Source organism: Sphaerodactylus townsendi, linkage group LG12 (assembly GCF_021028975.2).
Source record: "Sphaerodactylus townsendi isolate TG3544 linkage group LG12, MPM_Stown_v2.3, whole genome shotgun sequence".
Taxonomy (NCBI): domain Eukaryota; kingdom Metazoa; phylum Chordata; class Lepidosauria; order Squamata; family Sphaerodactylidae; genus Sphaerodactylus; species Sphaerodactylus townsendi.
The window spans coordinates 813,348-839,663 of NC_059436.1; the positions used below are offsets into that span (position 1 = coordinate 813,348).

Genomic DNA, 26,316 nt, shown 5'->3' on the forward strand with positions numbered 1-26,316 from the left:
TCCGTTAACACCCATCCCTCCCTCCCTTCCCCGCAATCCCTTTGCTATCTTCATCCTGGTTCCAGCTGTTCGTTTCCTAGCAACTCTCCTTCCAATTCAAAATGGCGACGCGGAAAGAGGAGGAAGGAAAAAGAAAGTCCATTGACCGCAACGGGGTCACGTGATTAAAGAAGCGTAGGCCTCTGTTTAATTTCTCCCCCCCCCCACCCGCGTCCTTTCCACGCACAGACGTAGATGCAGCCAATCACACGATATGGAAGGCAGAATAAGAACGCTTCGCTTGGCGCATGCGTAACGGGCGGGGGAAGTAGGAAGGCCGTCGGCCGGCCTCGGGGAGATGAGGGGCGCCTGCGCTTTGCAATCAAAGAGACGGCGGCCTTGACAACTTGAGCCTTGTGTGCCGTAGAAGAAGGGGAGGGGGAGTGAGTAGCGACGCTGGCGCATGCGTGGTAGCGGCGAGCGCGGGGGGCTCGGGTGGAGAGAGCCGCTGCCGCCGCCGCCGCCGCCGCCCGCCCGGACCCTGAGAGGATTCCCTTGTTCTTGCGCCTTTGCTGCCGTCACCGTCGCCGCCTGGGCCTGCTAAGCCGCCACTGCCGCCGCCGGAGTCCCGGCCCCTCCCCTGGGGAGGCAGGAGGGTCCCGGGAGCCGACGGAACAGGCAGGACCATGTCCGGGCGCGGCCAGGGCGGCAAGCTGCCCACGACGGAGCGCATCGTGAAGGGTGAGGGGGTTGCGGGGGCGGCCATGGGGGAGGGGCGGATTCCGTTACCTGAAGGCGGGTGCGGGGGAGGAGATGGAGGGGGGCGCCGACCTCAGCCTCATCACGATCATAATCGCTGCTGCAGATGGGGGTGGATTTTATTATCTGTCTGATGGTGGCGGCGGCGACGGAAGAAATATCTCGTGGCATCCCTCGAGCCGAGTGGGGAAGGCTAAATGGATATTAGCTCTATAAATCCGCCTTAATAGCGTAACTGTTGTTATTTATTAATAGCGACTGTAATATCCCGTTTCAACGAAGTCCTTTTTGCATGGGGTGGGAAATACGGGGCATCCTCTCATTTTGGTGGAAGGAGGCTCAATTGGGTGGGTCCGTAGGAAGCCCAAAGCACGCGGGGCTGCGATTTGTGCCATCCTTTCGCTGGTAGGTGGGGAGCCCAGTGTGCGTTTCTGTGTGTGAGAGGGAGCCCTGGTCTCAGATTGGAAAGAGGCGGGTTGTCTCTGTTTAGCCTCAGAGCAAAGCGAGGTTAGGCCCAGAGTTACATTGCCAAGAAAATGGGAGTGAGTTCTCTAGGTGCAGCAGGAATCTATGGTCCTGAAAGGAGGTTGGAGTGGGGAGATGGCATGGATTGGGGGTTAATAATGGGTGACGGTGAAAAATTCAATGACCTGTACCTTTTGGTTTTTCCCCCCTGTACATGCTTGTATGGGTTTCTGCGAGTCTGATGTCAGTGAGATGGCGATACAGGGCAGACAAAAGGCTTAATTTTGGAGAACTCCATAAAATATCAGAATTGCTCTGCTGCATCTAGGTCAGCATCTGGTTTTAGCAGCCCACCCAGATGCCTTTGGGAACTAGGGAACAAAATATGAAAATTATGGCCTCCTTTTATTGTTTTTCAGCCATCTCATATTCAGAGGTATACTGTCTCTATGCATGGAGGTTCCACTGGTTGTCGTGGAAATGTTATGGCCAATGATAGACCTGTGCTCCATGCATTTAATTGATGTGTTTCATTTTTGAAGTCATCCATAGGTGTATGCTGTCAATAGAGAAGCAACCACTCATGACTTAAAATTATTAGCTGTTTGTCTGATAAGCAGAAAATGACTCTAGGAACTGTAAACTGTTTAATTTCTTTCTCGAGTCTATTCAATTGCCCAGTGTAGTTGATATTCTTGAGATGGGAACATTGTATCATTCCCAAGAATTTCATATTTACCTTCTTCTCTTTGACCCCAAAGGTACTTCAGATTTTTTTTTAAGCAGCTGTGTGACTGAAACTCTTTTGATTTTAATCCCTTTGCTTGTCTGTCAAATGGCTGGTGATCTCCTTGGTCCCCTCTCCCCCAGTTTGTCTGACTGAAATGGCACATGGTGTTTTAAAATAGCCGGTGTTACTGGACATAGTTAATAGGCGTGAGCACAGTATGTTAATCGAGAAGCCGTTGGATTAGTGGAAGGCTTTTACAATATAGATTTAGCTGTTCTAATTAATCTGGTGCCATCCATCATACCTGTGAATTGGAGAAGATGTGTTTTATATTCTTGTTTAGGTTTTCACTTAGCACCCAGCTATTTAAAATAAACAACTCCAGTAGTTATGAAAGCCAAAAGAACTTAAACCTATGAAATAATTCTTGCAGTGTTCCAGCTAGGCTCAATTTGTTGTTACAGGTGTTAGCTAGGCCTCTGCCAAATTACATGAGTTTAAATATCTCTTCTGAGAATTGTTTCCCATCCCTCTGAACGTCTAGTTACATGTTCTTCTAGTCCAGTGATGGCGAACCTTTTCGAGACCGAGTGCCCAAACTGCAACCCAAAACCCACTTATTTATCGCAAAGGGCCAATACGACAATTTATCCTGAATACTGAGGTTTTAGTTTAGAAAAAACAATTGGCTCCAAGGCGTGTGTTACTCGGGAGTAAGCTTGGCAGTAGTCGGTGGCTTTGCTTTGAAGCAACCATTCAACTCTTCCAACGGGTGATCACTACCCTAGGAGGGTTTACTCAGAAGCAAGCCCCATTGCCAGCAACCGAGCTTACCCCCAGATAAAGGATCATGCTTTAGTTCTTCCCATGAAAATCAGTGGGGTTTAACAGCGCTTATCAGGGTTACCTACACTGCTTCCCCAAAACTAGGTCTTAGGTTTAATGCTAATAATTGAGCCCAGTGGCCCAGGCCAGCCTAGATGGGGGGGGGGGGACTCTGCGTGTGCCCACAGAGAAGGCTCTGAGTGCCACCTCTGGCACCCGTGCCATAGGTTCGCCACCACTGTTCTAGTCTATGTCTTTGTGTAGCATGCCCAGGTTTTGATCTGTATATTTTCTTGAAAGATGGTGTGGCTCCCTAGCATTTGTGGCTGAAGTTAATTTTATGTTGATCATTGTTAATTTTACAAGGTCTTTTTAATAAGGCTGCTGTTAGGTGAGAAAGTGCTGAATCTTTGGTAAAAAGGCATCCTCAAAACGCATGTACATTTGTATTTTAGACCCTCAGTCTTGCTTTCCAGTGCTTCAGTTGTGTTATTACCATAATCAACTGTGTATGTGTGTGTGTTTGTATTCGCCTAGAAAGTGTTGAGATGTAGTGAGAAGGTGGATCCCCCCCCCAATTCTCTTTGTACTGGTTTATATTGGGAGTTGTGCTTCAAACTAGTGAGTAGTATGATTCAAGACCTATTTGAAAAATATATACATTTGCTATGAACGTAGATTTTGAGCTGTCACTTCAGCATCTGTTGAAAGAATTGTAGAATTGAGGGTGGAAGACAGACTCTGCCATTAAATATTACTTTGTTCACCTTGTAAGATCTGACTAATCTGTGTTCAGCAATTTTATGAGTGGCCTCCTACACTGAGAGCTGTTGTGGAGCAGCAAAGAGAATGAACTTTGAACCAGTAAATCCCCAATGTGATAGAGCAAGTAGGAGGCTAGTGTAGTCTGGAGAGATCTGGGTTCAGCTGAGAAGTGACCTTGCGCTATTCAGTCAGTTTAACTCAATTCACAGGGTTGTCGTAAATACAAAATATTCCCTTAGAAGAAAGGAGTGAGAGAAATATAACATCTTAGACTGCTGTATGGGTAATCAATAGAAAGGATTTAATGGGGATCCTTTCATCAGAAGGACCAAGTTTAGAAATAACCTTTTGCAAATTCTTCAACAGCATATTTGAGCCATATCTTTAATCAGATAAAATGTTATCCCTGATACAAAGGCAACTTTTAAATAGTGAAGAGATAACTTTTACATAAACTTTTAAATAGAGCTGCCGGATCAAATACTGAAAATTAATACGGTGATAATTCACAACTGTGTTAATTGTCAATATAATATTTCTAATACCACTGAGCTACTTTTTCTTTTCACAATCGTAGGTTTGTTATGCCAATTTAACACATATACTAGGTGGGAAATCGTTAGCCTTCACTTAATCTGAAATGAATAGTCAGTCAGACATGATGGTGAAATTCTAGTTTAGCATATACATGCTGGAGGCTCCCTTAGAAATTCCTTGGTTGAAGAATAGTGAGTTTCAGGCCAGTAGCAAAGGGAACTGGGAGACTGAAACCTTGCAGTAATTTTTGGGTATTGCCATTTTTTATGTATCAGAACTGTGACTATTCTTTTTTCATGTCTATGGACAGAAAGACACTGCTAGCAGGTGATGGGATACATCATATTGAAGAGTGAACTGGAAAATGAACCCCCAGAATTATGGCTGTTATGTTATTAGGTTTCTGTAATAGGATTACCTGGGTGGATATAGATAGATGACATTTGGGTTTGTTACAGGACCCTGGTCCCTGGGCTAATCTCTGTTACATGAATTGTTTTGCCTCTGTACAAATGAGACGTGTTTGAGATCCAGAAGCTTCCTTATGCCACTTCCCCTTTACTGTGAGACAAGTGAAACACTTATTTCCCTCTTCCAGTGTAGGCAGCAGATCCCAGTTTAAGTAATTTTGGGTGCCTGATGATCTGTTTCTCTTAACTAAAGTGATTGCAAGATATTTTAATGTATTTCATACTTTCATTTGAAATCTGGTAGAGCTAAACTTTGATCACTTCCTGTGCTGCAAATGTCTTCGTCTTATTAAATACAAAAAGGCTAAGCTTGGTCTACAGGTTAATTTCTGCAAAATTTGTGCAAATATTAATTGGCATGGTGTTAGCTTAAAACATCATTAAAGCTCTTCCTAAGCGGTATTGGTAACTTTTATTGAAGCTGTTAATCCAACCAACCCACTTGGAGCCCCTTGCTCTTATACCACTTAAATTCTGATGATTGGTATCTAGCTTTGCCAAATGCAATTAACTACTTTGAGGAATATCTCCATGGAAGTTTTCAGGATCTAACTCTGAACTTGTTTCCATAGCCTTAGTTTAATTCTTGCTGTCTGGATACTTGACTGGCCAAATATTAGATATAAGAAAGCAACTCAAGAACTAACTTGAAGCAGATTTTTCTCCTCCATTGGCAGTAGCCTAAATTAGGTTACATGAGCAAATCCACATCATTCATAAAGTTGGGTGGAACTCCAGCTGGTAAAAGCACAGGTTAAATAAGGTAAATCATGGGAAGAAGAAGGGAAGGAGTTTGTAAGCAGCTTTATGACCTCTTCATGGTTGAGAAAAGCAGGGTATAAATCCAAAACTTAAAAAAAACCTCTTCTTAATCAGATGTGTAAGCCTGTTACAGTGGATTTAGTAAAGGAAAATGTTAAAGCTAGGTTGCTTTATTTTGTCAACCTAAAGCCTTAGAAGTACATCACCTGTGAATCTGGTGTTCTTTCCTCCATTAATAGGGACGGTTTTTCAGGTGAGGAAAAGATTGTAGCAGCCATGGTTTCCAGTCAATAACTATTTTCAGCCCATGGCAAGATGATATTTGTAGGCTGATGATACTTGCGACATTCATTCAACCTCAAGTGGCTTTGCATGCACTTGCAAAAGTTTTGGACAATCCGTGGCATAGTTGCATAGACTTTTGATGTGGGGAACAGAACCAGTATGTTCAGTAAATAGTGACTTGCCTAGACATTGTGGGTTCATATATTGCAGTAAGTGACCAAACTCACTGGTTGACTTTTTGCCAGTGTCTGCTACTCAGCTTAACATACCTCACAGGGTACTGTTATAAAATGAAATAATTTAAATAATTCTCTAAGTAAACTTTTTTTGTTTTAAAAAATAAAACTCCTTGCTACATGAGGAAAAGATCACCAGGCTTTTGAGAATTACAGACAAAAGCATTTATAACTGTATTTCTCCCAAGTGGGAACTCAAAGCAGCTTACATCCTCCTCCTCACCTTCATTTTATCCTCACAACAACCCTATAAGGTAGATTAGGCTGAAGGTCACTCAGCAAGGTTCCATGGCATATTCAAGCCCTATTCTCCCAGATCCCATTTCAACGCTCCAACCACTCTCCCATGTTGGCTGTCGGTGTTGCCTCATCTTAAAGGGTGGTCTTCTTGTGCATTACGTCCTCAATCATAAGATTCACTTATTTGGGCCTCAGAATCTCATTGTGAAACTGTAATTTTTGGAAATCTTTTTGGAATTGTTCACCAAAAAGAGTTGTTTGCATGGGTAGTTTCCAGTTTCAAGGCATGTGTTCTGGAATGAGGCTGGAAATGAATGGAGATACTATTCTGGCTACTGTTATGCAAAAGATTAACATTGACAGTTCAAAAATCTTGACAGTTGCTCTGGTTAAGTCAAGATAGGTTCTTAATCAAAGGTTTGTGACCTTTCTCAGAAGAAAATGTATAGTACAGTAGGGTAACTTTCATCTAGAATAATAAGGAATGGTAGAGCTAAACAGGGCAGATTGTCGAACTTTTGGCATTGATTCCAAGAGTCCTGACTAGCAACAATAATTTAAAATTTATAATTGCTTATATAATGTCCTATTTCTTTACAAAAACTGCACAGTATTGCTGGTTTTAAAAGTGTGCAGAATCCATTTGTTTATAAAACATGAAATGCAGATTTGGTCTCAGCTCTCAAATTGTGGGAAAAATTAGTTTGAAAGAATTCCCAAAAAAGCTAGAAAGATCATTTTAGCTTCTAGGATATATATAATTTAAAAGCAAACTCACATGTATGGTGCAATAACTCCAAACATATTTGTAATTAACAAGGTCTCAGGTTATAGCATTTTCATTTATAACTTTATTTTCCAAAATGTATGAAAATGGTTGACTGTGCTAATGCCTGGGTGCTTTGTAATTTTTAGATCCTTTTGTCAGTTAACCCCTTCTGTGGCTTGTTGTAAATGTGCTATTGGTTTTTAAGAGTTAACTCCTATAAGTGTCTGTTACATTATATGTGGATGCTTTAGGCCTTTGTCTCCAACTCTTAGTTCTTTCAAGTGCTGCTGCTTGGCTAGTGTAGAAAATTTAATTTGTAAACTTATCATGCAGTCTCCTACATGATCACTGTAAAGCAAATGATCTTCAAACAAAGCAGAATTAGTGCTCTGCAGTACATCAAATCAGTTGTATACCAAATCTAACCGTCCAGCAAGAGCAAGTTTCTTATTTCAAGTGACTGTTGAGGGGTTCTTGTTCTTATCCATGATCAAGGAAGGCAATCTTATGGATTTCCAAGTTATTAGAATCACACAGGGGAAAGGCTAGAATCCTTTGCCTCCTGCATCAGTATGTTCTGTTGCTGAACTAGCTTTATCTCAAACCTGAACATTTTTATCCACAGTTGATTAGATCCTATGGGAAATTTCTGATAGATTACTTTTGCCTCAAACCACCACCACTCACTGCACTTTTCTTGGGATTTTCTTTCCCCCAGTGGAAACATATCTCCTTTAGTGATTGGCTCAATGGTAAGTCAATTTGTTCCAGACCTTGATGAGCATTGCAGCATATCTCAATGAAAAACAACTGATCCAAAAAGCTATTTTAGATATATCAGAGGGCTTACATACACTCAATGAACAGAGGTCCTTGCTGTATCCCAAGGTTTTTGAAACTCCCTATAAGCATCCAAAGTAATTTACTATGAGGAAAGTTCAGCTGCTGCTGAAAGTACAAGTCCAAGGTCTTCTTGAGCCATTATAGTCTAGTGGGTAGGATGTTGATTTGTACTGTGGAGACCTAGGAAGATTCCTGCTGAGCCACAAAGCTCATTGAGTGACACTGAGCTAATCAGCAACTATCTATTACAAGGGACACACCAAACTCCCTATTTCTTTCATAGTCCTAGGACCTAGTGTGTGTTTCTGTATGGAAATACTTAGCCTTTTCTCATTTTACAGTAATTCCCCTTTGTTAATCTCTCCCCTTGCCCATCTATGACACCGGATGCAAGTCTCACTCAGGGAAGAAAAGCCGGGAGGAAGATATGCAAAGAACACTTGGAAGACCTGGTGAAGTTAAGCACCATTTGCACTTTCTGATCTTCTCCTTTAAGTGCCCACACACATTCCTGTAACCTCGGCAAATGCCAACTTAACACCTAATTCTGCTCTTAAATTCTCTACCTAAGAACAGCTCATTGGACAAAGAGTATAATAAATTGGCTGTTCAGAAGGAGTCATGTGGTTCTTTGGAACCTTTCCATGGAAGCTTAGAAGGAAACCCCGTGAGTCACATCCAGTGTTCTGCTGTAAAGATGTCACCAGCGTTCTGTATACTCTATGACAAAAATTCCAAACAGGTTGTTTTTAACTAAAGAGTGGAAGAGCTGTTCAGTTCGAACTGTGAAGCTTTGGAGGGCGCTTTTTAGTGTGTGTGTTCTGAAGTGAAAAAGGCATAAATATGAATCAGAAGATAGCATATCCTTTAACTATGCTATCTAATTATAATATTTTAGATTCATTTAACAACAGCACATTATGACTAAAACAATACATACAACTCTATAGTGATCCAACACCCTAACACTAAACAACTATTTACACAACACCAGAAAAAAACCCTACTTCACTTCCCGCCCAAAACCCCTAGCAGAAATTATCTTCAATATTATACTGTTACCATTCATATTTAGACCAGCAATTAGCAAAAAAGAAAATAAATTGTTTGAATGTCTGTCCTTTTCATTTAGAGAACATACATAGTATAACCTTATGTCTCTAACTTATTGAATTTAAAGGCAATTAACTTATAAATTTTTAAACATTTTGACTCATTAGATAAATACTTAAGACTGATATCTGACATTCTTTTTTTAAATACCCAGCATTCTGTTTAGCTTTGCTGATTTTTATCTACATTTCAACTATTTCACTGGATGTTTTTAAGTAAACTCTTTAATGTTTTTCTTGTAAAAATATTTGGCACTTGTTGCAGAAGTGATTCTCTGTGTCTGGCTTTGTATATGAAAAGAATTTCCTCCCATTTCAACCATGTGAACCTAATTTGTTTCTTCTTCAGAACATCCACTAGAATGGTATAGGACTTTCACTTCTGCAAGACCCTTGGCCCCTTCCGCACACGCAAAATAATGCGTTTTCAAACCACTTTCACAACCGTTTGCAAGTGGATTTTGCCATTCTGCACAGCTTCAAAGAGCATTGAAAGCAGTTTGAAAGTGCATTATTCTGCATGTGCGGAATGAGCCCTTGAGGGAATTTCCTTCATGATTATAATGTCTTTGTCATCCTCCTTAAACTTAGACTTTCAGTGGGCCTCCATAATTTGATCTGCAGTGTATTTTGCATAGGAGAAGATGGCATATCTCTACACAGTCCCTGTGATTTTGGATCTTTGAAGTTCATTCTGTATATCTTTTCAATCTTTCCAGCCATCTGTTCTTCTTGTATCATCATAAATTTGGTCAGAGCCAAGGCAAGCTTCTTTTTAAGATCCTCTTTCCCAGGGTCTTGTTCTTCTGCAACTTTTCTCAGTCTAAAAGCCTTTCTTCTGATCTGATATTCCAATCGAAGAATGACTTGTTCATGTTTTTAAGATTCCATTTGAACTGAGCCATTTACATCTTTAATTTATTCCTTTACTGCCTTTTCTTAAGATCGTTCTTGACGTTAATATTCTTTAATAGTTCAGCCATCGTTGCTGGGATGTTTTGAACACTATTTTTTAGAGTCCATTTCCAATTGTAGACTTTGTAAATTTGTATTCATGGTTCTAATATTATTCGACATCTTGGTACTGATTGAAATGAACCTTTTCTAGTAGCCATCTCGAACCACTAGAACCACAGCAGTGCAACATTCCTCCACATTTATAATAGACTATAACTGAAACCCCCCTCCAGAAAACAAAGTAAGTCAGCTCAGTGTTATAGTTATGGTCACAGAGCAGCTATTTCTCTCTAATACCTTTATTTCTCCTTTAAAAACAGCTTTCTTTGTTTGATTCTTTTTCCTTTTAAAACTTTTTGTTTGCTGTCAGTTCATACCTTTTAGAGAGATCTTCTAGTTTTTGCTGGACCTGTCTGCAACAGACTTCTATTATTGATTTCCAATTTAATTTCATTTCTTCATGAGAGGTGCATGACTTGGAATGTTGTCTTCCAGAGGAAAAGCAAAGTATCCCGCAGGAAATGGTGATGGTGCCACTGACTCGACTTCTTTACCCCAGCAAATCACTGTGGTAAACTTCCCTCCCATGTGATCCTAGCCAGTGGAGACACTCTTGAGAGTCCATGCAGCTTCCTCTAGCTCCCCCCTTAATATGGGGAGGCTTGTGACTCCTTTGGAGCTGTTAACTGGAGCTTTGGATCCCGGAATAAACTCAAGACCAACCATCGTATGTCATTACTAGACTGGAAGGATCTAAATGTAATGTTCCCATGTTAGAGCTGAACGGGGCCCTTTTAAAATGCCTCAAGGGCTTGCTTGACTGCCTTAACATCCAGTTTGGCCCTAACACTGTGGAGTTCAAATCTCCATTCAGCTGAGAAGCTTGCTTGTGCTAGCCCCACATTCCCTTAAGAATCTGTTCCAGGAATCTTGTGAAGATAAAAGAGAGGAAGAGATAATCATATAATCAGAGCTCCTTGGAGGAAGAATGAGATAACAATGAAATATGTATTGCATTTATATTCCCTTCACTCCCAATTTACTTTCTTTTATTTTCTTTTTGTGGCGAGTAACTGTTGGGTCCTTTCCCATTGCTTCAAAAAGTCTTGAAATGTTATGTCTGCAGTGCTCTAAAGGTCCCCCTGCTACTGGATGTGTTTCCCAACACTATTTTGTTTGCTAACCTGAAAAGCTTTCTGTACTTCCTTTGGGAAACGACAAATGACTCTTCCAAATGATGTCTGTTCAGCCTTTCCTCGAAAACATCCTGGACAGAAACTGGAAATCTCTAAACGTTAAACTATTAAAGCATGGTGAGCTTAAAAGAAGAAATTGGCAAAAGAGCAAGCAGCTCTAATCCTCTGACTGAAGGGGAAAATATCCCAGAGATTGGTACTAAATGCAGTTGGTGAGAAGAAAGCAATAGGAAATGCCACCAGAGGAAACTGCAGATGAACAACTTTTCTGTTTACAACCACATTGATCCATATATTTTTGAAAATTCAATAATCACAGTGTAACAGTTGTAAAGTGGTGCAAGGGCCCATTAATAAGTTTTACTGTATTGAAATAGTTGTATGAAAAGGTTAATACGCTAATGTTAGAACAAATAGTTTCTCAGGGACCTTCCACATCTTTAGTCTAATATCAATCTGTTTGAAGTCTTTAGAATTGTAGTCTGAAATAAGTCTGTGGTTAGATTGAGCCTGGTAATATCCCTGCTGTCTGTACTGAACCATCAAGTTTAAAAGTCATGCAGGGTGCAATTACCAGATATCTATGGACACATGGTTAATAGTAACGAAGTCCTTTCTTATGAAGAACCTGTAAGAAAACTGAAATATGCTGCTCTTGTTTCAATTCTTGAAGATAAGAAGCTGGCTAAATATTGTATTGTTGAAGGCTTTTCAACTGTGTTTTCCGGGCTGTGTGGCTGTGGCCTGGTAGTTTTTGCTCCTAATGTTTTACTTGCATCTATTGCTGGCATCTTCAGAGGCATGTCATGGTGAGATGTGATTGCCAGACCATGGCCATACAGCTTAGAAAACCTCGAACAGCTTGACTAAATATTATATGCAAACCTAGGGACAAGAACAGCTGAAAAGAGGAAAAATACTTTGAAAAATTTTAAGGTAGTCATAAAGGGTGGCTTGTTGGGTTAGGGAAACTATGCAATGTTGGGAAACTATGTTGGGATAGGGAAACTATGCAATGAAACAAGTTCTGGAATAATTTTCTATCATGTTTTCTCTGAGTTTATCTTGGCTACATTGGTTATACCAAGAAATGGAAAAGTTCCGGAATATGGCTGGAAATGATAACTCAACCCCAATTGAAAATCATACTTGGAGCAACATGGAACAGTGTGAAAGGATGAATTTGAGACGGAATGAACTTTAGATTTTTGTATGGCAAGTTCAGAGGCAACCTTTGGAGGCATAATAGAACCTAACAACCAATACCAAATTGAAAGAATGTTTTAGGTGTTGCAAGTTTAGTTCTGATAGCAAGTCTTTATTTTAATAAATTCCTTGATATCCATTCTTGAAATAATTTCCACAGTAATCTGAACCTGAATGCAAAAAAAAAAAAAATAGAAGTGCTAGGAGCTCTGCAGGGAGAGAAGCTATGTGTGGAGAAAGAAAATGGAGGTGCCTCCGTGGGCTGCGGTCGCTCTGGGGCTGCTCACATCTCAGCATGTGAATAGCCCTGGGGCTCCACCAGTGGGAAGCCGCTGAAGGGGCCTGTGTGGAATCCGCCAAGCTCTTTCGATGTTGGCCTCAGTTCATTTTCCAGCCTGCAATTTAAAGATTGGGGACAGAGCGAGCCAGCTGGCTCAAAGTAGGTCTGTAAATCTGGAACTGTTGTTCCTCCTCTCCCTTTATCATCTATTAATGTTAAACATTTTATTCTAGGTTTTCTTCCACACCAAATAAATGTTACTAGATCCTTCCTCCATTGCTGAAATGGTTCCTCTGTAAGAATTATGGGAATATTTTGGAATAGTGTTTTAGGCAACATATTCATTTTTATTATTGCAATTCTGCCTGTCAGAGAAATGGTAAGTTTTTGCCATTTCTTCATGTCTTATCTGATTCTTTTTCATGTTTTTTCATAAAGAGTGTGCTGTTTCTTTTTTCCATTATAATTCTTAGGTATTTTATATTTTTAGTTGAGTTAAATCCTGTTTTTTGCTGTAATTCTAATTCACTTTTTGTTAAATGTTTAAGTACCATTTTTGTTTTTAATTTAGTAATCAGACCAGTTAATTTTCCAAATCTATTTATTTTTTCTATCAGTATACTAAGTTTTTGAGCCCTTTGGGGGAGGGCGGTATAAAAGTGGAACAAATAAATAAATAAATAAATAAAATTTTTCTAATGGCTCATCTAAGAATAACACCAAATCATCTGCATATGCTCTAAGCTTATAGTTTCCTCCTTTCTAAAGTCTATAAATAATAAAGGAGATAAGAGGCATCCTTGTATTTTATTCTGTTAAGTTATCATTAATCAATAATTGCCCATTCTGAGTTGAGCAAATTGTCTTCACTGCCTGTTGTTAATGACCTTCCCATATATTGCAGAACTTTTATCGCAGATATCCAGCTCACATTATCAAAGGCTTTTCCTTGTCTAGAAAAATCATAGCCATTTGTTTTTCTTGGTTCTATTTAAAAGATAACCTTTCCATTTGGCCCATTGAAAATTTATCTTTTCTTTTCCTTAAGAGTTGGATTGCAATTTCCTTTAGTGCAGTCATTGTGTTTCCCTTTATGATTAATTTCCCAGCTGAGTAGTGTCTAAGGATTTCACCGCTTGTTACTTTCCTCACGAAATAAATTAAAATGTTCCTTGGCACTTTCTTTTCCTTCGCAGATCTGGAGTTTATACAAAACCTTCTGCCTATTTCTCTGTCTTCCTCCCTCATCTTCAATCCTAGAAATTCTGCCAGCGCTTAGACTATTCTTTCTCTTAAATCGTTGTTTTCTTGTTCCTTTAAACCTCTAAATCTTAAAGCAGTCTCTTTTTGTTTCAGTTCCAACAGGGCCATATTGTCTGTGTAACTGTCTACTTGTCTTTGAAATTTTTCCAATTTGCCTTCTCATGCTTCTACTTTCTCATTGGTGTTTTTAAGTCCATCATTTATTTGCTTTATTAAACTTCCAATCTTTTTAATTTGTCCCAATTCTTTATTTTATCCCTTGGACTTCAGTGTCTAATTTATTGAAACTCTCTTTTATTTCATGTTGGAAATTGAGTGTGAGCTCTATTCGCTGTTCTAGTCTTTGGTTTGGCTCTGGTGTCCTTACTTCTGCTGCATTGTTCCCCTTTGTATTATTTTTCCTTGTATTTGCAATTTTTCCTTACTTAACCAAATTTTCTTTACTTATCTGCATACTAGCTTAATGTTATAGAAGTCTATTTCTATGCAGAACCTTTTCACTTCACTCCTTATTCTCACGCTGTCAGCCAACTACGTTCCACCTCTTTCCACTGTTCTATCCCTGTGTTCTGATCAGTTGCTCCATTCAGTCAATCTCTGTTCCTCCAGATACCTTTAACATTTATGATAGTTTATTGTTCATTTTCTTCCATTTATGTCTGTTTGGGGCTGGAACTGAGAATCTTTTTTTAATTATTTGTTTGGTCATTTATTTTATAAAGAAAATAAAGGGGGAAAAGCATTGTTACAGAAAAAAGTGGTGGGCGGAGCTTACTTTCATCTGTCAACATCTAAAACGTACATAATCAAATATTCTGTTTAAAATTTTTAAATCTAAAAAGATCAAAAACATATCTCTTCTTGATATGACAATCGTTGTAACTTAAAAGCACTCCATTTCTTTTTAATTCTGTAAGCAATCTGTTATAACAAAAAAATTAGTATCATCATTGTTACATATTCTGTTATACCTTTTCTCATCAAAAGATGCTAGCATGATTGTGTATTAATCTGCCACCACTTCCTGAAACTTATTTGTTCTTTTTGAGTCCTAGTGCCTCCTCCAACTCTCCTGGCAGCACATAGGGCGGGGGTTAAGAGAGGGAGTAAGAAGTCTGTCACTTGGGCCAAATAATTAGATTCAGCAAAATTGCCTGGTTTAGGGCCATGTCTTGGACATACCACGGCTAAGGGAGTAAGCCAACCAGCAAGGTGGGATTTACTTCTGAGTAAGCGTGTACGGACTGGCTGCTACAGACGCAGAGAAGGGTGTAAGAAGCCCGAGCTAAAGTGGGACTTGGATTAGGGTTGGGTGAGCAAGTACTGCAAAGGCAGCGGGGAACGGCAGCCACAACAGGTCTTACTCGAAGGCCGCATCCTGACTTTTGGTCTCAAGCATAGAGCAGTGAGGAAAGCGGCTGCATGAGGAGATGACAGAATAGCTGATGAACAACCCAGCCCACCCACACACCACTGTCTTGGGTGTTCAGGAAGTGGAGAAAGTGAAGGGGAGAAGCTTAATTTGCCCCCTCCTGCAGGATCACACCTCGGAGGACCTGCAGCACAGCCATGAGCGATGAAAGGCCCAGGAGGGAGATCAAGGCCACCACAGGCACCAACAATTTGCAGAGCAGCTCTGCCAGGGGCTATCAACAGGAAAGCACCAAGGGAGCCACACTGCCCAAAGACACTTAGTCATTCTCTGCACCCCAGGCAGGCCAGCTACCAGGTGCAAGGCAGTGGCAGGACTTTGGGAGGCTACCCAGTACAGCAGTCTCACTCTGCGGTGCTGCCTATCCAATTGACTGTCCTCTTTGGCTCAGCCTGGCAGCACCCATAGTGCCAGGCAGCATGGCGAGGAGCAGTGGGGCAGCCCGCCAATCTCGCTGCTGCAGCTGAGGGGGAAGACTTTGAGGGTGCAGCTATATCAAAGGTTGCATTCCTCATCAAAGCTCTCCACTGTAAAACCTCCAAAACAAAACCATGTGACCTCCACCGCCTCTGTGTTTCATCACCTCCATTAATTTCAGCTGGGACTTCTGTAGAATTCAAACTAACCTCTATGTAGCACGCATGTGCCTGGCTTGCTGAATACAATAGAAATGGTGTCATTTGTTGTGTTTCCTTTTGGCACTAGCCCTCCCAACCCCCTTCCAATTCTCCCACTCCCGAAAGACCCTCCCCCTAAGGAACTAACTTCTACTGTGGAAGCATTCTACTTCCGCTGGAAAGCTACCAACTAAGCTGTCATCTTTCCTTGAGAAAGGGTATGGTTTGTTCATCCATTCTGTAAGATTTGCAGGTCGCTCTGCTTTCCAACTTGCTGCAAATATTATTCTAGCTGCAGCCATCATATCATTCAGAATCTCATGGACTCAGCCTCCTGATCAGTCTGGGACTCTGTCCTCCGGTCTCATTGCCCTCTTCTGTTGCAGAAGAGAGCAGTGTTGTACATAATTGCCTCCTTTGATTGACTGACATTATGAAGCTCTGACTTGGCCAAGCCTGATATGAAGACAGAAAGTCTGTCTTCTTGCCCATGACTAGTCAGCAGACCAGTTTCTTCTCTGTGCTGCACCTGAAGCTACTTGTATATTAGTTTTGCTTTCAGCTCATTCCAAACTCCAGCAGCTACAGATGTAACTCTGGGTAGGACTGGCTCTGTGATGTCTGTAAAGAGATGGGATATAAATGTGGACCCATAAGGAGTCCTAGGGTGTGGAAATTCCTCCTGATTTCCTTTCTCTTCTCCCCTTCCCCGCTCTTTCCACTTTCTCCAGTGTTTACTCTCCCCCCCCCCCTTCCCTGCAATGAAGTAGTGTTTTCGATCCACTGGAGCATTTCTATGCACCAAAAGCTTTGTACCTGTGCTCTCTGACTTTCTTGCCTCCCCCTTTGAGCTACAGTCAGCATTCTCCCCCACCCCCCACCCCAGCCAAATGCTGCAGGTGGCATTGAGGATGCAGTGGGAGAGACAAGATGAGCAAGTCATACACTCTACAAGGAAAAATTCTTTCACCTGCAGAAATGCTTCACTGGACTGAAGTATTAATAACTGGAATAGGTTGGGAGTAGGGTATCCAAAATTCGATGGCAAAACCATTTGATTTTCTTTCTTTTTTTTGCAAACCAGTGTGTTCACTTGTGTCTACAGGAATCTCTTCTGTAACCCCATTTATGTTTTATTGGTTTCTTATTTTTGTTGATCCTCACACTGTGGCTGTTGCTCATATGGGTGCGTCTTCGTTCATTTCCTAAATATTTATCAAGAGTGGGCCTTCCAAAAGTTAAGGAGTTCTGCAGTGAAGATGTCAATCTATGTCAGCCAGTCATTTTCACATCAGGCTGCCTTGCAAAATCTTGTTTAGGAAAGCCTGCTAATATTGCAGATTTTAATGAGGAACCTTCAGTCACATTGTTCTCATCATGTGTATGTAATGACCAGAGTCACTGAGCAACAGCCCGAACTGCTGTTTCTCAGCTATCCCACATTTAGCCGTTTCTCTTTTCATAGTGAAGGAAGAAAGGCGTGTGGCTTAGGAAGTGAGCCTGTAGGAAGTAGGACAGAGTGCTCGCTTAAAATAGTCCTGAAGGCTGGCCTGTGTTTGTGATGAACTGAGCTATTTAGGTAAATCCTGGAATCACGCTGGGGGTAGAGCCACATGCTGATCTAAAGATATTAGCTAGTAGACCAATACCGTAAAGGCTGGGATTTATCCCTACTTGCGTTTTGTTGTAGACTTCCCAGTAGGAATGCTGTGTGTCTCTGGCTGGGTTTTTCAGTTCAGTAAGGTTTTGAATAAAAAAGGCATTAGGGATTTATAATATACTTCAAGCAAAAGGATCAACTTACGTCGAAGCAACAGCATTAAGTTCATAATGTAGCCTCCGTCTCTAGGGCTAGGATGATCATCCAGTGTTGATGATGTGCTGCACTATCAAAATAGTGTGGGTAAAGAACATTGCAGGCAGTGCTTGGGGTGCCTGAGAAGTGGTGAAGGCCTTTAGCAGGAATGCAAAAGCTTGGTGGGATGATGAGATGAAAAGCAGGAGTGGGAGGGAATTTAATGTGAACAGAAGATACTGAAGGATGCGGCAGAAGTTGGGGGAAGGAAAGATAAAACGTTTCTTTGCTGCTGTTAAATTCTTTAACAAGTAGCGAGTGGGAGCGTTCCTTGTGCTATCTAGATTGCTCTTATGTTTTCCAGTCACTGAAGGGTAATAATTCCCTGATATATCTAGTAACATCTTCTCTTGCTTGAAGGCTAGACTAGAGCTTGCTGTTCCCTGAGTTCCTGCAGTGGATGTTACCCCCACTCCCCTCATTTGAAAATACTGATTAGCTCAGCTTTTTTATTCCAGCTTTTTCATGTACATGTTCAGAAGCTAACTGGAGGTTGAAAAGCAGATGTACATAACCTGGGGCTCTTCTCACGTCAATAGATAATTGGTGGTTCAAACTGTCACTGGCTCATTTCTGATATGGTCTAAGTATTTGCATGAGACACAAAAGAAAATATGTCAAATACATGCAAAGGGTGTACTGCAAATACCATGTTCTTCCATGTGAACGCAGTATCCTTAAAGCATCTAGGCATTCATATGAGCCCTGCTAGATCAGACAACCAGCATCCTTCCTCCATAGCAAGTCAGACATGGTCAGAAAGCTTTCCTGTTGCTTGTCCCCCAGCAAGCTGGTATTCAGGTGTATGGCATGTCTGATACTGGAGGATCCATTTAGATATCATGGGCAATAGATATTAATTTGTCCATTCCATTGTTAAATGCACTGGGTTTGTGACCATTGCCATGTCTTTTGTCAGTGAATTCTGTGAGTTGATTACTTGTTGTATGAGAGAGTCCCAAAACTGCTGTTCAACTTCGTTTAAGTTCTAGTGTTAGTATTTATAATAAATACTTTAAAACGTTAGTTTAAACATCAGATTGCCACACAGAATAAGCAGTTCCTTCCCTAACTGTGAATATTCTATTGTAACAAAGGACTGGATTTGTTTATTTTGTTTTAATTCATTTGAGCTCACCATCTGATTTGGATTATTATTTTATTAGGTTTTGGGAGGGGTCTTTTTGCATTTTATATGAAAAATGCTGTCCTGAGAAAAAACTCATCAGCTTGATTAACAAAACTGCTAACCAATTAATATTTTGTTTAATTATACCCTGCATTTCTCCCCAGGGGACCTAAAATGACTTACATTGTTCTCTTCTGTTTTATCTGGACAACAACCATGTGAGGTGTGTGATTCTGAGAATTTGTGACTGGTCCAAGCTTACCTAGTAGGTTTGCATAGTAGAGTGGAAATTCAAACCTGTATCTTCTGCTTATGCAAGTGGGACTTGCTGTATCTCCCTTTCAGGCTGTCCACACTGTTTCTGGTGATGCGTAAGCCCTCAGAAGCAGGATTTTGGGGAGCAGAGCAGACTGCAGAGTTAAGGACAGTTCAGAAAGTTATTTTTCAGGACCACAACTATACTCTCAATAGGTAGGATCAAACGGTGTCTTTCATGTGTCCATCTTCAAATGGGTATCAGATTGGCCTCCTTTTCTACCCTCTAATATCCAGAAACCATCTCCCAGTTACGTTATACTTCCCAATTCATACATATTCTTATTTTTCAGATTTTTGTCCCCTTATATTTTTTATTCTTACTTAAGTTTAGATGCAGTGATTGTATACCAATAAATGTTGGTCCAGTAGAAGAGATTGGTTTGAACTAACTTTTGCTATGGATGAGCCTGGTGCATTCATTTAAAATGGTTTGCTTGTATTGGATCCAAGAGTGATGCATTAATTGTGAAAGCTAGCAATCATTTATATGGCTATGAATTCTAGTAGTGATTGTTAATTTTTGGGAGAGTATTCTGAGGTAACAGTTTTTGTCAGAATTATCCCAGGTCCTTGAGAGCTGGTTTGGTATAAAGGCTGGAAAATTGAACTCTTCTGCCACGTTCTTACTAGATGGCTTTATTCATGCCACTCTCACCCCCACCCCCACCCCCAGTCTTGCTTACAAGATAGGGACAATTCAGACCTATTTAAGAATGACAAGATTATTTATAAAAAGCACTTTGAGTGCTTGAAATTGTTATAATAGTTGAGTAGGATTCTTGTTGTTCATCTCATTGTATACTTATGATCCTTGTGATCATAGAGAGAAGCCAGCTGGTGTGAACTGTAACTTCTGCTAACTACTCCAAAGTCCGGCATTCCACAGAGCACACAGATGAAGTAATTGTTTGGATTGCAGACAGTGTCATGTTGTGGTAATCTCATGGGTCCATAAATGTACTCACTAGGCTGGCAATTGTATCTTTTGAGCATGTAATCACAATACAGAGGTTGGACGAGGGGCTCATTCCTGCAGTTAAGATAGGCTTTAGAGGAACTTCTTGCAGCTTTCCTCATTAAGTCTGAAGCTCAGTGTTGGAGGCATGATCACAACTTGGGAGAGGCACACTTGCCAGTTTCTGTCAACTATAACTTTTGACTAGCCAGTAAGTCCAGCCAGCATTTGTGAATCCTTAGGTGATATTGTTTTGTTGTGAACTATATTTGCTTTAAAACATAGGTGTCAAACTCGTGGCCCTCCAGATGTTATGAACTACAGTTCCCATCATCCCCTGCCAGCATGATGCTGGCAGGGGATGATGGGAACTGTAGTCAATAACATCTGGAGAGCTGCAAGTTTGACAGCTGTGCTTTAAAAGCTATGTTGTGGATTTTTCTAAAGTAGTTAAAATAGAAATCTATCATTTTTAGCAATCTATATTGCTGGGTTTTGTCACTGTTCTTTTAAATGTTTATACCTGATGCTGGATTCTGACATAGGTTGCTATTAGTTATATACCCACCTGTCAATGCTACATTGCTGGTGTCAGTGGATCAACGCTTGTTTACTTATACAATATTTACAAGGCACTAATAATGTGGGAAGGACCATACAGGTGATGAGATCTCTGACCAAAGAGCTTCCAAGCTAGAGTCTTCAAACGACAGTCAAAAATTATTCCTTTATATTACTGTATGTGTGAGGATTCTTTTTTTTCTCAAGGGGAGAATGTTAAATATTGTATTAATAAGAGAAACCTTGTAAAGAACATTGGGAAGACTGACAGTACCACAGAATGCTAAGGTGGTAAGAGAGATGTATATTTAGCGCTAGTTCACTCACTCACTTGCTGGGTATTCTTTATGTGCAGTGGTAACGTGTCCACCCACATGCCAAAGCCTCATGTCGGTTCTCTGTGTGGAGCACTAATTCACATAATTTCCCCTGTTTTGGATGGAATAAATTGCACGAACTGGGCACTTATGTGGAGAACCAATGTGGTGTAGTGGTTAGTGTGTATGACTGGGATCCAGACAGGGTTCATATCCTACACAGTCCAGGGTTCATATCCTACGCTGCCATGAAGCTCCCTGATTAACCTCCCGCCAATAATTCACACTCAGTCTAATATACAGTGGAACCTTGGTTTTCATTGCCTTTGGTTTTCATCGGTTTAGGTTTTCATCGATTTTTTCAATGAAAAATTTGTCTCGGTTTTCATTGATTTGCCTCGGTTTTCATCAATTTGCAGTAAGGTGCAGGAGTTTGTGGAGAAAAATCACCCGAACAAAGCTGTTGCAGGCCGTGTCTACAACTTGTTTAATGACAGTGTCTTGCCCCATTTCAGACAAATCTTAAAGAGGCGTCAGAAACAGACCTCTTTGGACGGCTTTCTGGTGTGACATTGGTCCACTGGCTGTGAAGCTGGTCCTACTGTTACTGTTTGTTACTGTTTTCAGCATTAAACACTATGTTTATTCACCAAAAAATGTGTTTTTGGTATGTTTTTTGGAGTGCCTAGAACGGATTAATTGGATTTACATTGATTCATATGGAAAAGTTTGCCTCGGTTTTCATCAGTTTTGGTTTTCATCGATTCTTTTCGGACGGATTACCCATGAAAACCGAGGTTCCACTGTATCTTGGAAGATTGCTAGGAGGATAAAATGGGGCTCCTTGGAGGAAGGTGGGATAAAGGTCTAATAGCAGGGCATATAGCAGAAAAGATGTGCATTCATGATCATTGTATCATGCAGAAATCATTATAACTGAGTGTGTAAACAGCCTTTATTCCCAGTATCACTGGGTTAGAGATTAAATGTTGTAAATGTACTATACACTGAAAATAGACTTGTCCTTGGTCGAGAGCCTTCAGAAATGCCAGACATATTGTGCTAGAAAGAGGACATCTCCCTTAAGGCTTCTTGAGGGTTTTTTCCTCTTTAAGTTGTGCTTCAGAAAGCTCAAGCTGCTTTTTAACCTCTGAACAGAAGCTTGACATATGATCAGTGTTTGAGGTGAAAAGGAGTTAAGATCTCTGGCTTGGACATGCTGCTACGTTTTAAAAATGGTTAATGGAAGTCTCTTGTGGCCCTTGCTTGGCATCACTGTTTCTTCATGGCTGGCAGGCTGGTCCCTGCCTTTCTGCTTCACAGTTGGCACTGATCTCTGAAGTTCGTGCTGTTGACCATTGCTTTTGTTTAAGTTGCTTGTACAGAACAGGTCAGCGCACGCCTTCAAGCTGGCATGGCTTTCATGACAAGTACGCTATGTGCGAAATCATCTTTGCTTAAAGTACTTTTCAAAAAGCACTGTTTCTTTTCTTCTCCCCCCACCCTTACCCAGCTGCTCCAAGGGCCAGAATTACATTTTGCTAACAGATGGAAGGAAGTTTGTATATGGCAAACAAAAAGCCCTACTAGGTTTTATATATATAATATTAATGATCTATTATTGAGCTGGCTGTCAGCTTGCTAACCTTGTGAAAACAGGTGGTGAGTTTCCCTGGCTGCTAACATCTAGGAATTCCCTCTCGTCTCCTTTGGTTAGCTCCCTTTATAAAGTAGATGCAGCTGTTTACTGTAGGCACTGGGCATTGTCGTTCCCGCCCTCCAAGGTTACAGAAGTTAGCCAGGGCAAGTGTCCAATCTTATCAAACTGATGAAAGGAAGATGATGAATCTGACAGTGGCTGGCTTGCTGTTGAGTGACTGTTTTAGAGTAATTGGTATATTTTTAACTGCTAAGAGGTCTTGGAACTTGTGCTGTTTCAAAGACTGTTTTAAAACCATACTTTGGGGGCTGTTTGGATGTTGTTTTGTTTTGGCTGTGTTTTCCAGGAGCAGTGGCAGTTTGATATTGCGTCCAAAGCTTTTGTGTTTTTGTATTCAGGCAGGGGAAGAACCCAGCAGTGATCATTAAGAAAGCTTTATCCAAAAGTTTTAAATGTTAAGACAATGCGCTTTTACCTGTACAAAATACGTAGAAATTCTGTTGTAGAATCCTGACCCCTCAGTGGAAAGCGCACAAGGAAGTCAAATCTGAGAATTCCTTGCACAGCTTACTGTTCTTATTTACAAGTAACACTTAGATTTCTGTAGCCAAAGCAACAAATTGTATTACTTTTCAGTAACCCTTGTGGGTGGGGCGGGAGGGCAACTATGGGCTGAGCAGGATTCTGCCCTTCTGTGGGGTGCTCCTTGTCAAACAATTTTATGAGTTCCCAGAATTAATTTTTTTTCTAAATCTTCAAACCAATCAGGTTTCCACGTTGAGGACATTCTGTTTTGGGATGCAAAGTTTGCATAGATTTTTTTCTGTCTAATAAAATACTAAGAAGAGTGGCTTGAAGTTTTGTGTGGCAGAGTTTGTGCAGTGCAGAGGAGGGGCAGTGTACTTTGTACTCCTGGCAAACGAGTTGTCATAAATCACATAGTAGGCATGGCAGAGTTTTGCATGCTTTCAGTGCTATTACTGGAAAGACATCAAATGAGCAAGGTTATGTTCTGCCATTGATTTTCCCCAAGGGTATAATATCCACACCTGCGTTCACTGGAAGATGTCACTCTGTAATTTTGTCACTTGCACAGAGCAAGGAGCAGTTGCCACCAAGAGAGTGTTCAACTGGCGAGCTACATGATACTTTGACTGCTACATATGGGCCAGTTACACACAGTGTGCTTGCTGCATGATAGGGATGAATGTCCATCCCAGCAAGATTTCTTGTGTGGACCTGTTTCCTCAAGCCCCACTTTCACTTTCCATTCTCTCCATGACAAGCAAGACCACTTTTAGAACAACTTTTAATTTGCTTTGCAACTACAGCAGGACATATTTGCCAGTGAGCACTGCTTTGCCCCAGAGATCTTCCCTCCAACCATGGCCATTCTTCCCCCTCTCTCATGCCACTTTTTATACCTTCCCCCTCACTTCCCCTTCCATGTTGCCAACTGCTTCAGGTAACAAAAAAGAAGCTCACACACACAACACTGACGTTTAATTTTCTTGATATTTCAAGATATCAATATAAAGAGAGCTTGGAAATAACAAGCCTCTGTCCTCTAACAGCAGCAGCACCACCAGCAGGAAGTGCTGTGTAGAGGGGGAGGGGGAGAGAATATCTGCTCTAGGACAATCCCCTTCTTTAGCAGCCTGTGGTCCAGGGAATTGCTTTGCCTCTTTCATTGAGGGGTGGGGAGGAATTACTTTTGGAACAGTAATATCAACATAAATGAAGTTTAAAGGGCTAAGCTAGAAATCTTGACTGTTGGGTGAAACACTCGATGGGCCTGGAGAGCTCTCTGCAGAAAAACCCCTGTGTAAGGAGGCTGTGCCTCTTTGTGTGTAAACAGAAAAATGCGAGGAGAGTCCTCTGCAAGTCCACTGTGAAGAGAAGAATCCTGAGGTAAGTGTTCCGTGAGTAATGGGCCATGGTTCCTTTTTTTGTGGCCTCAAAGATCTTGAAGCTAGTAGAATGCTGAGGCCACTGTACAGAAGCCATTGGGCAGGGGCACAGCATAGGCATCTACCTCCTAAACAAGGTTGAAATTTTTGATTGCTGTTTGATTACTTTGTCATCGAATAGAACTTGGAAAGAAATTGCAAGGAAGGCGTCTGGGGATGAAGGGTTTAGTAGCTGATAGTAGAGGAACACTGGAGTTGTATAGGGCAAAAAAAGCTTTTCTCATTGCTGCTTTCAACTCTTGGACCTGAAGGCCAGTGGATAGTTCCACAGACAGGAAAAGAAGCAGGTAAGCAAGAGGCTAAAACAAACAAAAGTACACCCCCAGACATACAGAGAAGAGCGCACGCACACACACAGTCACTCACACACACAGATATCCATCCTGTTCCATGCTTTCAGAGTAGTACATTGTATTAAGAATCATAATGATACAATAAAATGCGTAACAATGAACAGTTAAAATTATGAACAGTAGCATCAATAAGCAGGATTTCTGGATAACTAGGGTAGAAATTTTCTAAATAAATAAAAACAATAACACAAACCTTTCAACATTGTTGTAAACTCAGGAGGACCATAGCTTCATTCTCATTCTCTTTATCTAACTGAAATGCAGAAAAGGCTGATCTGGAAATGAGTGCTTGAAAGAGCTTGAACTTTCCCTATTCAGATAATGATAACTTTGCTTTCCATTCCTCAGGTAGTGGTCTCTTATCTCTTTTTATTGATCAGCTTTCTTCTGCATCTTCTCCCAAGTTCGTAATTAGAGTTTTTAAAATTATATACCAGTGTTTACTCTGCAAACTTTCTCTGTTTGATTTGACTGTGGAGAGTGGGGAAGTGTGTGTTACTTGGTACATAGATTAATTCTAAGTGTGTGTGTATGGGTTTAGAAAAAAAATGCTTGCCCTAATAAATCTTAGTGCGTTCAAATTGCACAGATTAATATGGCTACTCTTGTAAAGTTTAGCACGAATTGGGCTTCTGTAGTAGTTTATACATGTCCTCTAACTATGTATTGAAATAGAATGTGCCTACTGCCCTGGACACATTTATAATTCAAAGCACACTATTAGCTGGTCTACAAAATTATTGGGCTTTAGGCATGTAGAAGACATCTCAGTGTCACTGTTTAAGTGTTCTCAGCAAAAGGAGATCTTAGGTGAAAATCTTAATCCCTTGCCAAGGCAGCTGCTGGATTATTTATACCCAAGCAAGAATAGCGTGAGAACCTATCTTGTACATTGATCTTCATTGCTTCCTCGTAGTCATTGGAAGTAGCCAGTTGCCATTCTCCTGACATCCTCAAGAAACTGAAAAAATATAAGCGGGAGGCCTTCAAAGTACAAGTTTTATGTCATACAGATATCTCTTGATTCTTATCCTGTATTGCCTTGTCAGTTAACTTTCCATAGTGCAGGTATAACAACTAAAACCAGTGTATTGTCGAAGGTTTTCTTGGCCATGTTCAACTGGTTGTTGTAGGTTTTCCGGGCTGTGTGGCTGTGGTCTGGTAGAACTTGTTCCTAACGTTTCGCCTGCATCTGTGGCTGGCATCTTCAGAGGTGTATCACAGAGGGAAGTCTGTTACACCAGACCACGGCCACACAGCCTGGAAAGCCCACAACAACCAACTAAAACCAAGTTTTTAGCCACTGGCTTGGTTGCCCATAGAGCACAAGATAACCAGTTAGAGAAACTTCTTTTCTTCCTTCTTTCAAAACATCGTAGGTGGTATCTTACCCCAGTAGCATTATCTAAAATAAATAAATAAAAATGTGTTGGAAATGTGAAATGAAAGGGGGAATTTTTTTTCCATTTA

The 26,316-nt window shown here is 40.8% G+C and overlaps 1 protein-coding gene across 4 annotated transcripts in view; it reads left to right on the forward strand.

Annotated features, from left to right (window-relative positions):
- The first annotated feature begins 340 nt into the window (after window positions 1-340).
- The window catches only part of PPP3CC (protein phosphatase 3 catalytic subunit gamma), an 80,783-nt gene continuing 54,807 nt past the window's right edge, over window positions 341-26,316 (forward strand). The window contains exon 1 of one of the 4 annotated variants that reach the window (XM_048513598.1): window positions 341-720. In XM_048513598.1, the coding sequence (XP_048369555.1) occupies window positions 666-720 (55 nt within the window). In that variant the 5' untranslated portion in view covers window positions 341-665. The remainder of the gene's footprint in view (window positions 721-26,316) is intronic. The other 3 variants (XM_048513601.1, XM_048513600.1, XM_048513602.1) reach the window with 3 other exon arrangements.